Source organism: Mirounga leonina, unplaced genomic scaffold, assembly GCF_011800145.1.
Source record: "Mirounga leonina isolate KUSES-001 unplaced genomic scaffold, KU_Mleo_1.0 Mir_91, whole genome shotgun sequence".
Taxonomy (NCBI): domain Eukaryota; kingdom Metazoa; phylum Chordata; class Mammalia; order Carnivora; family Phocidae; genus Mirounga; species Mirounga leonina.
In genome coordinates, this window is record NW_023270839.1 from 20,232,471 (window position 1) to 20,248,674 (window position 16,204).

General features: G+C 39.4%; 1 protein-coding gene across 7 annotated transcripts in view; it reads right to left on the reverse strand.

The window, feature by feature from the left end:
* Positions 1-16,204, reverse strand: part of TP53BP1 (tumor protein p53 binding protein 1) — a 98,818-nt gene that overhangs the window by 59,493 nt on the left and 23,121 nt on the right. For 6 of the 7 annotated variants that reach the window (XR_004677297.1, XM_034994093.1, XM_034994088.1 and 3 more), the window contains exons 1-8: positions 13,600-13,709; positions 12,837-13,021; positions 12,538-12,631; positions 12,210-12,294; positions 3,817-3,947; positions 2,412-2,570; positions 1,926-2,055; positions 289-455 (exon numbers count right to left, since the gene is read on the reverse strand). Coding sequence is in view for 5 of the 7 variants with exons in the window: in XM_034994088.1 (XP_034849979.1) it covers positions 289-455; positions 1,926-2,055; positions 2,412-2,570; positions 3,817-3,947; positions 12,210-12,294; positions 12,538-12,631; positions 12,837-13,021; positions 13,600-13,606 (958 nt within the window). In the remaining 2 variants the exon portion in view is untranslated. Of the gene's footprint in view, positions 1-288; positions 456-1,925; positions 2,056-2,411; positions 2,571-3,816; positions 3,948-12,209; positions 12,295-12,537; positions 12,632-12,836; positions 13,022-13,599; positions 13,710-16,204 lie in introns of those variants that run through there. The other variant, XM_034994089.1, reaches the window with a different exon arrangement.

Here is a 16,204-nt window from a genome sequence, read left to right on the forward strand (position 1 = left end):
AAGATCTATGATGACAGAAATAGCTAATCTGTCCATAATATTAAATTTGCTATATTATTATTCCTCAATACCTCCATCTACAACAGAGAGAAAACTATGTTAAAATGTTAAACAGCAATCATTCCCAAAAAGCCCTTCTCATTAATCAGCTAGAAACATTTTCCTTCCATATTACAAACAAGTCTACATCCACATAAAGTGCCTTTAACTTAAATAGTAGCCTCCGAACAGAAATAAAGTTTAGATCTTTGGAGAAGAGGAGCTACAGCAACTAATTACTCTTTGTACCTGTTTTATTGCTCTGGTCAAACAAGTCTTCCTGAGTTGACAAAACCTCAGGCTCTGGTGACTTCTGAATCTTCAGGCCACCTTGCAAAAGCTCTTGAGCAGTTATTCGTTCATTTGTTTCCACAGCAGTAAGAGACACTTTGGGACTAGAAGGCATATCCTCTGACCTAGGAAATTCAAATCACCAGGAGAAAAAGTTGCTATGTTCACATGCTTTCACCTTTGAATTAAGAAGCTTTTTCTGTTTTGTGCTTTCCTTTAATAATTTCAAAACTTCCAGTGGCTCTAGTTTACATAAATATTTGCTGGAAGTGAAATGAGCTACTTTTTATGATATAAAGTCCTCAGCCCATTTCAAAGCCTGTCTCTCACACAGCAATATTTCTTTTCAACTTTGCTCACTGCTGGGCAGCATGCTGTCCAAGATTTCTGATGAGGGATTTAAGGATTTGTGTTACATATACTGTTATTTAGGCGAGCATGAAGGATTCTGATCCAGACCACAACACTGCCAGTCCTAATGAGGACCCTCCACAAAGGACAGCTTGAGTGTGAATTATCCCCCGTGCTACTGCCACACACTTCACCTACTGCTGGCCTTGTCCATCTGATCCGTTCAGCCTAAGCCCCAAACCAAGAATCCTTCAAACTAATACCACTCTTACATGTAAGACTCTCAATGCTGGCCCCATTCCAGAGACTTGGGAGATTCACCTAAAGGGATAGCATAACTAGCTACAGAGCAACTTCCTAAAGAAAAGCCTAAAAAGTTGGCCCAAGTTAGGCTGAGTGTTTTGCATCAGAAAGACAACTTCTCTTGATATTCAACTTTGTTGAGGACCCCATTCCTCATCTTTCCTACTGAAGGAAATTACAAAACAATACTGAATATTTATTCATCACCTCCCCCAAACTGGAAGCATCCCACTTTTCCTCTGCCATATTGAGCTGCTGACCAGAGGACATGTAGTTTAGGACAGAACAATCACCACAGGCAGAGCAAAGGGATAGGCCTAATTCCTACCACGTTAAGGCCAAGAGGACTTGGGAAAAGAATACCTCTTTACAGCTATACCAGAAACTTTCAGATGCAGGATACCTGAGGACCCAAAGCAATCTGGGTGCTCCTCAAATATAGTAAAAGATTTTCAAATATAATATCCATGTGACTTCTCATAACACTAGAGAGGGTAGAAGTCCTCCCACAGAGCACTGCCTCTGTAGACAAAGATCAGAGAGGAGTGACAAGCAAAGATTAAGGAGTCATGCTTATAGGGGCACCTGGCTGGCTCAATTGGTGGAGCATGTGACTCTTGATCTTCGGGTTGTGAGTTCGAGCCCCACATGCTGGGTGTAGAGATTATTTAAAAATAAAAATCTTTTAAAAAAATTTAAAAAGAAGAGTCATGCTCTTTAGTTACAGCAGCAATAAAATGGCTTTGTAATATACGTAAAGATGAGATAAGGACACAGTAAGAATTCGTAAATAATGTTTCCACTGGACCAGAAATATGCACATTACAATGGGGGGGAAGGGGAGTCAACAATTTCTAAGTATGTTTCCACCTAGTCAAGTAAAACAAGTATGATCCTAAAGCAGAAACTCAAAAATACTTTCTAGAAAGAGCAGGGTTTACCTTGCAGGCGGTGGGTTTTGCTCTTCTACCACATGCACATCCTTACTGGGCTGTGCTGCCACAGGGACATCCTTGCTGGGCTGTTCTGCTGTGGAGATATCTTCATTGGACTGTTCTTCATGTTTAATTCCTTGAAATTTTAAAAGATAGGAAGGAGACATTTAATTTTTCAAAGTACTAGAAGCAGTCCCAAATGTTTTTTTAAAGGTAAAGATTTTAATAAAAAGAGAATCCAATTTGAAAATATACACAGGCATCATTCCAAAAAAGGAAAATACTCAGTAATGCACTTACAAAACCCTTCATCTGCAAGCCATCAACTGACAAGTATTTGCCAGACAACTTGGCAACCTTACAATATTAACTTAGATTATATTAACTTAGTAACTATAAAATGTATCAAAAAAAAAAAACAAAACAACTAGCTCTAGCTTGGGAGGAAAATGCTTATAAACAATTCCAAATGCCAAAAAAAATGTTTCATACCAATATTAGCATCCACATCAGACAGCCTAGTATAACTAGAGTTGGTGGTTACTGACAATAGAGGCTCTTTATCTACTTCATATGGCACAGTATGCTCTTCAACATCCTGGCTCTGGGACAGTTCCAGAACTCCAAAGCCCAACTGTGATGAGGCAGAATCTAGAAACAAAACCCCAAGAAATTAAGTAGCATCCCACAATATTATATACTGTGTAAGGTGCTGTTCCTTAGCAAAAAAAAAAGTCATTTTAAGTCGTCCACACCAGGGCCCTGCCCCAAAGTTTTTCAAAATAAAATTAAGAATAAAGGAACTAAAAGTGGGGGTGCCTGGGTGGCTCAGTGGGTTAAGCATCCACCTCTTGATTTCGGTTCAGGTCATGATTTCAGGGTCATGAGATCAAGCCCAGCAGTGTCAGGCTCCGTGCTCAGCTGGGAGTTGGCTTGAAATTCTCTCCCTCTGCCCCTCCCCCGGCCTGCGCTCACTCACATTCTCTCTCTTTAAAATAAATAAATCTTTTAAAAAGAACACAAAACAAACAAAGAATAAAGGCACTAAAAGTGAAGAGGAAAAATATGTAATGAAGCAAAAAATTACATACTATAAAACCTGGCACCTGGGTGGCTCAGTTGGTTAAGCGACTGCCTTCGGCTTGGGTCATGATCCTCGAGTCCCAGGATCTAATCTAGTCCCGCATCAGGCTCCCTGCTCAGCGGGGAGTCTCCTTCTCCCTCTGACCCTCCCCCCTCTCATGCTTTCTCTCTCTCTCTCCTTATCTCTCTCAAATAAATAAAATCTTAAAAAAAAAACACACACACACAAAAAACAAAAAACCTTAGGAGCACCTAACACATAGGTAGAATAGGTCTACTTTCTGAAGATACACATAAACTATACCCATACACAGAGCAATTCAGATCGTACTTCCACACACAAAGCATACATCCCCAAAATATTTGAAAAACAAATGTAACAAGAAGAGTCAATATGCCGAAAGGGGGCTATCCAATGAGCATCAAATTCCTGAACATCAAATTAGGTGGAGTATCTTAGACAACTGCAAATTTCTTAATGACTATTCTCAATTTAATGATGAGAAATCTAGAACCCCATAAAGAGAGATTTATTTTTTAAGATTTTATTCATTTATTTGAGAGGGTGAGAGAGCGAGCAAAAAGGAGCAGGGGGAGGGGCAGAGGGCAAGGGAGAAGCAGACTCCCCACAGACCAGGGAGCCCAATGTGGGGCTCGATCCCAGCATTCTGGGATCATGACCTGAGCCGAAGGCAGACATTCAGCAAACCGAACCACCCAGGCGCCCCACCGATAAAGAGAAATTTAGATATCTACACGCTTGTGTTAAAGGGACTTACAACAATCTACTATCCAGAAAAAGGCATAAAGCTACCTTCAGCACCAAGGGAGTGTGTGATGGTATCATCTCTAGTATCTTCTTCCTTTTCCTCCTCCTTCTCTTCCACGTCTTCTTCCTTTTCTTCCCCCACAGGAGGAGCAGATTCCACTGAAATTCCCAAAACACTAAACGGCAGAAAGACACAATCATGTGTTCCCAGATAGGTTCAGACACTTCACTCAAAGCACCTTTAGAAATTTATTGTGACACCCTACACACCAACATCCTAAGCAAATTTGAAAAAAGTAAAAAACGTGGCCCCCATTAGTGCTTCTTTCTACAGGAAGTACCCGATAGCACCTCAAAAAACACTGTGCAGAATTAAATAGCACAAATACTTAACAGAAGAAAGGAACAAACATACTTGGAATTTTACCTTTCTCTGAAAAAATATAAGCAGGGAGAGAAAAATCTTACCCTCAAGGGAATTACTGACAAGTGACATAAGATATGCATTAGATGTGCACTGAAGGGCCTCAAAAATGACATCAACTGAACCAGACACACTTCACAAAAATATTTTAGTAAAAAAATCTTAGAGTACATATATAGAATCAGACTGTCTGAATAACGTTCTGGTAAGAGGCCCGTATATTTAAAGGAAGTTATATATGCAAACAATGAATCATGGGACACTATATCAAAAACTAACGATGTAACGTATGGTGATTAACATAACATAATAAAATAAAATTTAAAAAAAATAAAGGAAGTTAACATTACAGGTCAAAAAATATTATAAACAAAAGTAAAAGACAACGATTAGGAAAAAATAGTGCAACAAATATAACAGAAGAACGGTGTCCACAGAATATAAGGAATTCATATGAAGAACCCTAAGACATCAATGAACAGACAACTCATAAAAAAAGAAATACAAGTATCTTTAAACATGTAAAAAAAACAGAAACCAGTTGTTGCCCATCAAATTAGAAAAAAAAAAAAATTGTAAATACTGTACTACTATTCAGTGTTGCCCAAATCTGAGGTGAGATAAGCATTATCATATACTATTTATGACACTAAACTAGTTTGCTATAAACTAAAAGAACCTTTCTGGAGAACAATTTGGAAAGGTATTTCTAAAAAAAAGCTCTAAAAAATGTTTATAACCCAATAATTTCAAGAAATAATTTGAAATGTGGAAAGATCCTTGTACAAACTTGTTTCTAATGTTTACTGTGATTAAGAAATACCTATAAGGCCAGCACTAGGGAAATAAATAACTTACTAATCCATAAAATTATATATTATGCAGCTATTAAAAATGTTTGAAAAAACCAAATACAATGTGTAAAAAACCTGGACTGGATCCTGGATAACTAAATAGATAAATAAATATATTGAGACAATGTTTATTATAAAATATATTTTGACATCTGATACAACTGAAAATGTGAATAGGAACTATTTTACTAGGTATTTTGCAATTAGTATTTTCTTACGTGTGATAATGGTATTATGATTATATAAGATAATGTATTATTCCTAGGAGATGAATGCTAAAGTATTTAAGGGTAACTATGATGTCTGCAACTTATTTCAAACAATCCAACCCCCCAAAATGTGTATTTTACATACATACATTTATATATGTGTGTATACACATACACAGAGAGAACAAATGTGTAATATCCTTTCATCTTTTCTGTGGGTTTAAACTTTTAAAATAAAAAACTTGGGGAAAATTTTATTAAGAGTTTTAACTGTCACAGGAAAAATTCCATGTTATTAAGCAAAAAGGTCAGCAAACACTTTTACTTTACACATGTCAACTATGTGCATATCAAGTACACACACAAAAGAGGGAAAATATGCCAAAATGTTTACAGCAATTAGCCTCTGGGTGGCAGAATTACAGGTAACATTTTTCGCTTCCTTGAAACTGTCTACACATTTAATGTTTCATACAAAGACTACTAAGCATAACTATAATGAGCATAAAGAGGTAAAAACATAAATTTGCAAAACTGGGGTACATCATCCAAGGAAAAGGGACTAAGTAAAGATTTTCACAAAAATAAAATAGAACATTACCTATAACCAGGAAGACCAGTTACATAACCTTGGGAAATATAGGGAAAGAAAGTCCAAGAGCAAACATGACAAAATGTAGAAAAGCAATGAAAGACAACACAAACCACATACTTTGGCTCTTCCTCAGTCTCTTTTGGTGGTTTTGTTTCATGTCCCTCCCTGACCTCTAAATGCTGGTAGGCTCAGTGAGTCCTTGGAGCTCTTCTCCACCTTTACTCACCTCCTTAATGATCTTATCCAGACTCAGCTTTGAATATCATCCACATACTTATGACTCTGCAATTTAAACCTCCAGTTAGACCTTCCCCCTGAGTTCCATCCAGATTTGCCAACAACTGCCTCAAACTGTCCAATGAAAAGGCAGCTCAACCTCAATACATCTAAACCTGACCTTCTCTTGTACTCCTGTTCATCTCCTCTAGCAGCAACTCCATTCTTCCAGTGCTGAAACCAAAAATGTGGTATCATTGTTACCTCCCTTTCCCTCATACTCCATATCCAATCAAAAATCCCAGAATCTCACCAATCCTGATCCACTTCTACTTTGGTCTAGCCAAAGGCATATGTTGCCTAAATTATTTCAGAGGGCGCCTGGGTGGCACAGCTGGTTGAGCATCTGACTCTTGGTTTCGGCTCAGGTCATGATCACAGGGTCACAGGGTCAAGCCCCGCTCCAGGCTCCAAGTTCAGTGCGGAGTCTGCTTGGGGTTCTCTCTCCCTCTCCCCCTCCCACTCGTGTGCATGCACACTCTCACTCTCTCTAAAATAAATAAATCTTTTAAAATAAATAAATATGGGGCGCCTGGGTGGCTCAGTCGTTAAGCGTCTGCCTTCAGCTCAGGTCATGATCCCAGGGTCCTGGGATCGAGCCCCGCATCGGGCTCCCTGCTCGGCGGGAAGCCTGCTTCTCCCTCTCCCACTCCCTCTGCTTGTGTTCCCTCTCTCGCTGTGTCTCTCTCTGTCAAATAAATAAATAAAATCTTTTAAAAATAAATAAATAAATAAAATAAAATAAATAAATACAGTAGTCTCCTAGTTGGTCTTCCTGCCTCTACCCTTGCTCCCCCTTCAGTCTATTCTCCTCTTTAATTTTAGTTAAATGGCTACTTTTAGTTTTTATCTCCAACTTTAACAAGGCATAATCAACAAATAAAAATTATACACTCTTCAGTCTATTCTTAATCCAGCAGCCAGAGTGATCCTGTTAAAATCTTTTTTTTTTTTTTTAAGATTTTATTTATTTATTTGAGAGAGAGAGAATGAGAGACAGAGAGCATGAAAGGGAGGACGGTCACAGGGAGAAGCAGATTTCCTGCTGAGCAGGAAGCCCAATGCAGGGCTCGATTCCGGGACTCCAGGATCATACCTGAGCCGAAGGCAGTCACTTAACCAACTGAGCCACCCAGGTGCCCCAAAATCTTAAGTCAGATGATGTCATTTCTCTGTTCAAAACCCTTAAATGCCTTCCTATCTCATTAAGAGGAACAGCTGGATTCCTTACACTGTCCTGTAAGGCCTTACATATTCTGGTTCCCCCTTTACTTCTTTGACCTCTTCTCCCACTTCTCTCCATCACTCTACTCCAGCCATACTAACCTCCTTGCCATTTCTCAAATATTCCAGACACACTCCTACCTGAGGGCCTTTGCACTTGCTGTTCTCTATGCATGGACTGCACTTATCCCAGATAACAGCAGACCTCACTTAAGAACTTTTAATCAAATGTCACATCAGTGAAGCATTCCCTAAGTCGTCACCCTATCTAAACCTGGAGCTCCTCTGACATTTCCTATGCCCTTCTCTGCTGTATTTTCTCTTCAGCTCTTATCAGTGTCTAACATACCATTACTTATTATGTATTGTTATATCTCATACAAGAATGTAAGCTATATTAAGGTCTGATTTTTATTTCTTCTGATCCTTTTCATCTCCAAAATTCAACAGTGTTTGGTATAAAGGAAATGCCCAATAAATATTTGTAGAATATTAGATGAATCTGAAAAGGCCTGAAATAAGTCAGATTACAGACAAAAAAAATATTACTGACATTAAATTTTTTCCCACTGTCTAAAACTGATGGAAAAGAAAACAAAGGTTTAAGTACATTATTTAGAAATACAAAAGTAGCCAATAAAAGAACTAAAATAATTATTATAAAAAATTGGGAGTGTTTTGAGTTAAATCTTCATCTTTCATTATGGAATTCAATTGTCTTAATTTGACAAAACAAGAAATGGCAGTATAATGGTGTTAGCTTTACAATAGCATTGAGTGCTAGGAAGATAACCTCTCAAAGAAGTTAAAACACACTTAAACGGTTGCCTCTGTGAAAGGGGACCAAGGATGGAAAAGGACCCTGCTTTTCATTATAAGCTCTTTTGCTTTTTATTTTTTTATTTTTATTTTATTTAAGTAGGCTCCACACCCAGCATGGAGCCCAACATGGGGCCTGAACTCATGACCCTGAGATCCTGAGATGGAGACCTGAGTTGAAATCAAGGTCAGACACTTAACCGACTGAGCTACCCAGATGCCCCATAAGCTCTTTTTTAAATAAATTATTTATATTACTCTGTTAAAAATATTTGACAGGTCTCATCAAAATTAAAAACCTGTTCTGCGAAAAACCCTCTGAAGAAGATGAAAAGACAAGCTATCAAGTGAGAGAAAATATTTGCAAACCACATATCCTACGAAGGGACTAACATCTAAAATATATAAAGAACTCTCAAAACACAATTTTTAAAAATCCAATTAGAAAATGGACAGAAAATATGAACAGACATTTCCTTGAAAAGGATGTACAGATGGCAAATAAGCACATGAAAAGCTGTTCAACATTTGCCACTAGGGAAATGCAAATTAAAATGAGATTATCGCTACACACTTTTCAGAATGGCCATAATAAAAAATAGTGACAACTCCAAATACTGGTGAGAATGAAGAGAGACTGGATCCACTGCTAGTTAAACCATAAAATGATACAGCCACTCTAGAAAACAGTTTGGCAGTTTCTTAAAAAAACTAACATGCAACTGCCCACCTGGCCATTTATCCCAGATATGAAGACTTATGTTCACACAAAAACTAGCATGCAAATGTTCAAAGCAGCTTTATTTGTAATAGCCAAAAACCAGATCAACCCAGATTTCCTTCAACAGGTAAATGGTTAGACTGTGGTATATCCATACCATGGAACACTACTCAGCAATAAAAAGGAATGCAACAATTTGGACAGATCTCCCAGGAGTGGATCAAAAAAAGCCTATTCCAAAAGGTTACATAATGTACAGTCCCATTTACATAACATTTTGAAATGACAAAATATCACAAACGAAGGACAGTCTTAATTAGTGATCACCAGGGATTCACTAATGGTTATAAAAGGATAGCACTAGGAATCCTTGTAGTGCTGGAACCATTCAGCATGTTGACCCTAGTAGTAGATACACAGGTAACTAGACTTTATAAAAATTCACACACTCGAATACAAGTGAAACTAGGGAAACCTGAATACATTCAGTGGATTTTATCACTGATATCCTGGTTATGATTTTATACTATTTTGTACTATTGTTTTTCAAAACATTACCATTTGGGAAACTGGGCAAAGTTTACAAAGGATCTCTAAGTATTATTTCTTAAAACTGCATGTGAACCTATAATCATCTCAATTTTTTAGAATGTTTAACAGGGAGGGGCACCTGGCTGGCTCAGTTGGTGGAGCATCCAACTCAATCTTGGGGTTGTGAGTTCGAGTCCCTTGCTGGGTGTAGAAATTACTTAAAAATAAAATCTTTAAAAAAAATAAAATAAGATGTTTAACAGGGAAATAAGACAATCTATAGTTCTTTAGTATATTTTAGGATGCTTCATGTTTAGGATCATCGGCTTACATCAACTGAACACTAGATATGAGAGGAAGGTTTTTTTCGAATTTTATGTAGAAAAGTTCACAAGCAGCTTTTTTCAAAATACTTGCATTAATGAATAAAGACAACATTAAAAAAATCAACATACATGTGTTCTGAAGAGCTTTCATTCTCTTGAAATCAACTCCAAATCCTTTCTAGATTCATGGCCTTTGCACTTTCAATTCCCTCTGTCTAGAAAGCTCCTCCTCCCACATGCCACACTTTTCCCCAGCCCCTCAACTATGGCTAACAAATTCATATTTATAGTTTAGATCACATTCCTTAGAGACGCTTACCCCTATCACACAGATTAGGTTATATATTATATTTTTCTTCCTTCTTTGCAATGATCACAATTGTAACTACATAGCTACTTATGTAATGATTTAACGTTTCCCTATTAAATTATAAGCTCCATGATGGCAAAGCACCTTTAAAACACCTGCCACAGTGCCTACACACATTTATTGAATGTAAGCATTCAAGGTGTTTTGTTTATTTGTTTTTTAGAGAAAGGGCAACACATTGACACAAAAAGGGAAAAGCAGCATGGGACTTCTTTAACAGCACTGCTTCATTTACAGTAAGAGGTATGCACACTTCCTGTCCCCACCCTGGTTCAAACCAACAGGACACAAACACATAAGCAAAGCACATGTTCCTAAAGAAGTACCATAAACTTAAATGCCTATAGAAAGCAAAACAAAGGGGCGCCTGACTGGCTCAGTCGTTAGGCATCTGCCTTCGGCTCAGGTCATGATCCCAGGGTCCTAGGATAAGAGCCCCGCATCGGGCTCCCTGCTCCATGGGAAGCCTGCCTCTCCCTCTCCCACTCCCCCTGCTTGTGTTCCTCTCTTGCTGTGTCTCTCTCTGTCAAATAAATAAATAAAATCTTTAAAAAAAAAAAAAAAGGGCAAAACAAGCTAACATAAATGAGTGAAGTGGCTAAGAAGAAAAGCAAAAGCACTACAATAAATGATGAATACTTGGCTCCATATTAGTGTCCATGTACAATAGTCAACAGTGAATTATAGGGTCTATGACAGACCATAGCAGTCATGCCCATCTAAGCAGAGGTTAGCTGCTATTAACAGCTCCAGCCAATTATTAGCAATAATACAACAGCTGTATTACCTCTGGACTAGTAATGCCAGAAGCTGAAAATCCAAGTTCATGTAAAATTTCCCCATTCTAAAATTCTATCAATTAACTTAAATATATTTTACAACCAAGTGTGGGCCAAAGAGAACCCACCTGCAGGCCAAAATAAGCCCACCAATTTGTAGTTTTTGTAAAGTATCCAACTGATGATTTGGGAGAAAAAATTTATGTGCAAACAGAGTATTAAATAGAATGCAAAAAAAAAGGACTTTTTTTTTTAGATAAAACCATACTCTTGGGGCGCCTGAGTGGCTCAGTTGGTTAAGCGACTGCCTTCGGCTCAGGTCATGATCCTGGAGTCCCTGGATCGAGTCCCGCATCGGGCTCCCTGCTTGGCAGGGAGTCTGCTTCGCCCTCTGACCCTATCCCCTCTCATGCGTGCTTTCTCTCTCACTCTCTCTCTCTCAAATAAATAAAATCTTTAAAAACAAACAAACAAACAAAAAAACCCATACTCTTTCACCACCTCAACCTAACACTCTCCTCTCTGACTGCTGCCTTTTCTACTATGCCACCACAAGGCCTGTGAAGTTGTCTAAGTTCGCTTTTGATCTTAGATTTTAGGCAGAAGACTAAGAAGCAGTGAATAGTAAAAAAGAAAGAGAAGGCACTTGAGTCAGGAGAGTTCAAAGCTCAGCTGTCACTTACAAGCAATGTATGCTACAGCAAGTTATTTAACTTTTTCACCCATCAGTTTTCCCCCTCTATGTAATGGAAATAATATAATGTCTTCACAGTATAGCTGCTTTAAGGATGAAATTAAATGGGACTATATATCAAACATCCAATCTAGTGCCTCACAGAGGATAAACTCAATAAATGAACTATGTAAAACTACACATAAGACAAAGTAAAAATTCAACACTGTTTCAGGGTATGAATTAAACATTCTGGGTCTAAAACTGGTAAGGTAATTTAGCTGGTAGGTAGAAAGCATGCCAGACAGTTTTGACAATACATATCTAAATATTTTTTGATGATTTATTTCCTACTGATTAAGTCATATCTATGCTAAGAATGAAGAATGCTTATTTTGTTTTACCTGCACAAGATAGATCACAATTTGAATACTACAGGTGTAAAAAATGTTATTACCTTCAAAAAAGAGATTCTAGCTATCAGTACTAATGTACTAGTTAATACAATTCTCAAATCCCACTTTCTAATTCACAAAAATAAGATTAATCCTTTTATCCTTGGTTTAAGGTAATAGGGACAAATAAAAGAATTGATCCATTAATAAATTTAAATAAATTCCTGCCAACACTAGTATACCTGCTTGTCCTGTTTGGCTGAGGTAACTGTTCAATGACCTGACTGATGGAACTACATGAGTCCAAGTGAGAAGAATCCATAGGTTCTGAAAAAAATAACTGGATATTAGTATAAAAGGCATTTACCACCAAACTTCAATACAAGTTCAGAAAGGTAGACAATACCAATCTAATCAGCTACATTAAAAAATCAACTTTTTGAGTGCCTACTATGCACCAGATACTGTGCTAAACCTCCTTATGTACATTTACCAAACCACATGTTTAGATCCACCCAGCTCCAACAAGAGCACTCTTGCAAAAGGGACCAATAGCTTTAAACACCTCACCTGCAGCTTTGTTTTCTTTCAGATGCTCATTGAACCCACTATTACTATCTCCTTGTTCTTCTCCAGCTGTTTGTTCAGGATTGGACACAACATCCTAGAAAATATACATACTTAATATCCCCACTATATATGAAATAACCCAAAAAGAGGCATACTTTTTGTGAATGTGTTGATTTCATTTTTCCAACCAATTTTAATCCAAAAGATAGTGATCGCCTAAGTACTTATGTTTGCAGATTAATCCTGATTAGATGAAAAAGAATTTTTCCTCAGTCATTTCCAAACAAGGTATCACTCACCAACACAGGGTTCTCTTTGTGTGTCTGCAGATTAGGAAGGTGTCGGGATAGCATACTGAAGTGAGAACCAGAATCATCTTCTAGAACCTGGCTTTCAGGCTGAGAATCTTCAATTATCAGGCAAGGAGTGTCTTGCTGAGAGAAATCTGAATCCAACTGACTTCCAGTAGGGTCCATCTGCTCCCCTGGAATGAAATAACAAAAGATCAGTTCGGTGTAACCTACTAGCCTTCCTCACGCACTTTGAGCTTAAATAATGGGGCGGAAGTGCAAGAGCTAGGAAAGGGGACCAGTCTAGGGCTCCAATTAGATTATATTTATAATCGCTGCAAGCACTTTCCTATCATACCTCCCAAGGCCTGAGTCCCTCGTTATTTACTATCAGCCTCCCAATCCTTCTCTCCCTCTTCTTTTCCATCACCTTCCCCGTAGACACCCTTTCCTCTCCTTCCTCACCTCTTCTCTCCCCGCCTCTTTTTCCATCCCCCACAACTCTCCCTACGTCCTTCTGGCGCCTCTATGGCCCCCCAAAAGGCTGCTTTGTAATCTCTGTTCGCCAGAACACCCGCAACCCTTTACGTTTCCTCAAGACCACCCAGCCTTCCCAGCTACTGCTTCCCCACCCCCTCCTCAGGGCCCTCCAACCCTTTCCCCGTCACCGCCGCCATGCTTGCCACCCCGCCCCCTCCGGTCAGCCATCCCTTCAGACCCGAAACCCAAGCCTTCAGCGCTCACTGCACCCCCACTTTTCTACAAACAGTACCAGGCATCCCGGCGGGAGATCACTCGCGCTGGAGCTAGAGGTCCCTGCACACTCCCCAGCTCCCTCCAGCTCTATCCCCAGGTCGCCGCTGTAGCCACCGCCGCCGCCGGCCGCGAACTCCCCCTTTTCCCGTCGCGTCACGCAGCATCGGCTCGCCCATTCGCTGCGGCTGCCCGCCACTCAAGAAACCCTGTGGGTGATTGGTGGCTGAGGCAGAGTGCCCCGCCCCACGTAAGAAAAAGGAACACCGCGGCGTGTTTCCATGGCAGCATGGACGTTGCAGGCCCTCCCCCTAGTACAGCCAGAGAATGACAGTATCCTTGAACCGAAGGGACCTTGAGAGGGCGTGAAATATATTCCCCTGCCTCTAGGACAATTGTTTGTACTACTCAGACACAGGAGAAAAGACCTGTTTTCTATCGTTCCTGCACCTGGAGACCCCATCTCTCACCCTCCATAGAAAAGGAGAGGGTTCCCCCGCTTTCTAATAAAAAGGCAAAGAGGATCCAGGATGCCTAGTACTTCAGAGCTGTTCAAAGTGAAGAAAGGGAGGATGCTTTGGGTTTTACCTGTGTCCATCAGGATCCCTTTATGTGGGCCTCTAAATGAATTCAAGGGCCTCACATTAAGTCTCCGCCAGTTTGGGGTTTGTTTGTTTGTTTCCTTTACATTGTCGGAAGGGCCAGTAAAGCTTTTTTTTTTTTTCCCCATTGCCCTTTCCAGTATGGAACATAGTTCGAGCTTCACATTTGCCCATCATTGTCCTATCTTTACACGAACTTGACACCCAAGGAGACGATAGCCCCAGACATTTTTTTGCACTTCCCCTTGAGAGAATTGAGCACAGTGATTCTCAGACTCCAGGGTGAAGAGAACAGCTGCCACCCCTTTAAGTAGATGACCTCAAAGATCCCTCCAAACCTTAAGAGTCTATGAACCTAATTATGGTGCCGGGGTCTTACAGAGGGTGTGGCAGCTGTGACTTGTATTAATTAACTAGACACCATGAGGAGTATGTGTTTTGTTTTATTTAAGTGGTGGTTGGATCTGGAACGGAATTCTAGCCAGAGAGGCTGTCAAAAGGGAAAGCGCCTAACACACTGCCAAGCATATACACAGTAGGCATTCAATAGGAGGTAGTTCTTTCTCTGTACCCCAGGCTCAGAATGACTTAGGTACAGCCCAACCATGATCCTCCAATCCTGTCTATGCCCAATTTAGCACTTCATATAGGCTAAGAGGAAGTAGAGCTTCCTATAAACCAGTCTTCTCCCTGCTGTTATAAATTACAGTGATCACATTTTTTAAGCCAACAAGCAAAGCATGTCATGTGAGTATACTTAACTTACAGAAACAAAAGGACAGAATGTTTGAAATGAAACTGTCCTGAAAAATCTAGAATCTATTGTTGCTGTAACTAAGATATAATTAGGGTCCCCGGAATGTTTTACTAGTGGAACAAAAATGCAATAGAACACACAGAGACACATCCCACTTCTTAATCTTGAAATCATTTATAATTGACTCCTCCTTTCCTCCACTCCTAATGCTGCAGAAGACCAGTGACCAAATAAATTTAATTCTAAAAGGACCAGGGCAGGTTGATATTAACAACACTAGGTAGACTAAGTGAATTCATCTGCTCATTTGTGAGGGCTCAACCAACCAGTTCCAATTGTGGGCAAATCTTGACCTCGATTCCCATAAAAATACCCCAAAAGTCACTATATTTTTGCTCTTTTCTGCCCTGCTATTGCATTTCCCCTCCCCAAGCAAGACATAAATAAATAGGCCCTCTTGATTATTTGAAAAGCAACCGTATGTGTTTGTCAAAACTCACAAAACTGTGCACTAAAAAAGGGTAAACTGAACCTCAATAAACATGACTATAAATAAATAAATAAATAAATAAATAAATAAATAAATAAATAAATAAATAAGCAAGCCTGAGCCATTCCCATTACCAAATAAAACTGTGAAGAAAAACTGTGAGGGGCGCCTGGGTGGCTCAGTGGGTTCACCTCCAACTTTTGATCTCGGCTCAGGTCATGATCTCAGGGTTGTGAGATCTAGCCCCACCTCGGGGCTCCACACTGGGCCTGGAGCCTGCTTAAGCCACCACTACTTAAGCCTGCTTAAGATTCTCTCTCTGCCCCTCCACTCCCTGCACCCCCATGCAAGCATGCGTGTGCTCTCTCTGTCAAAAAAAAACCCCAAAATCTGTGAATTCCTTGGTAGCCAGTGTAACAATTAAATTAATCATTAAATTACCTAGAAAGATTAGAAAATGCAAGCAGGATGGGTACCCGCTGAGACTGTGACTGATTGTGGTTAGGTGAGCCAAAGACCTTCATTGACTCTAAGGTGCAAAAGCCCATCAGCTGGGCTACCTATCTGCAGGTGCATCTTTACCTACGCCACCTCAGACAGACAGAAATCTAATTTACCTCTAAAGACAAGAAAATCCCATCAGACTTTATGCTAACTCACTTTAAAGTTTAATAAACCTCATTTTCAGAGATTTTTCTTCTAAGCATCTCACCTAAATCCTTTATTCTAGAGCTTAAAGCCATTTCCTCTCACATTGTCTTTAATCGGTAATTTT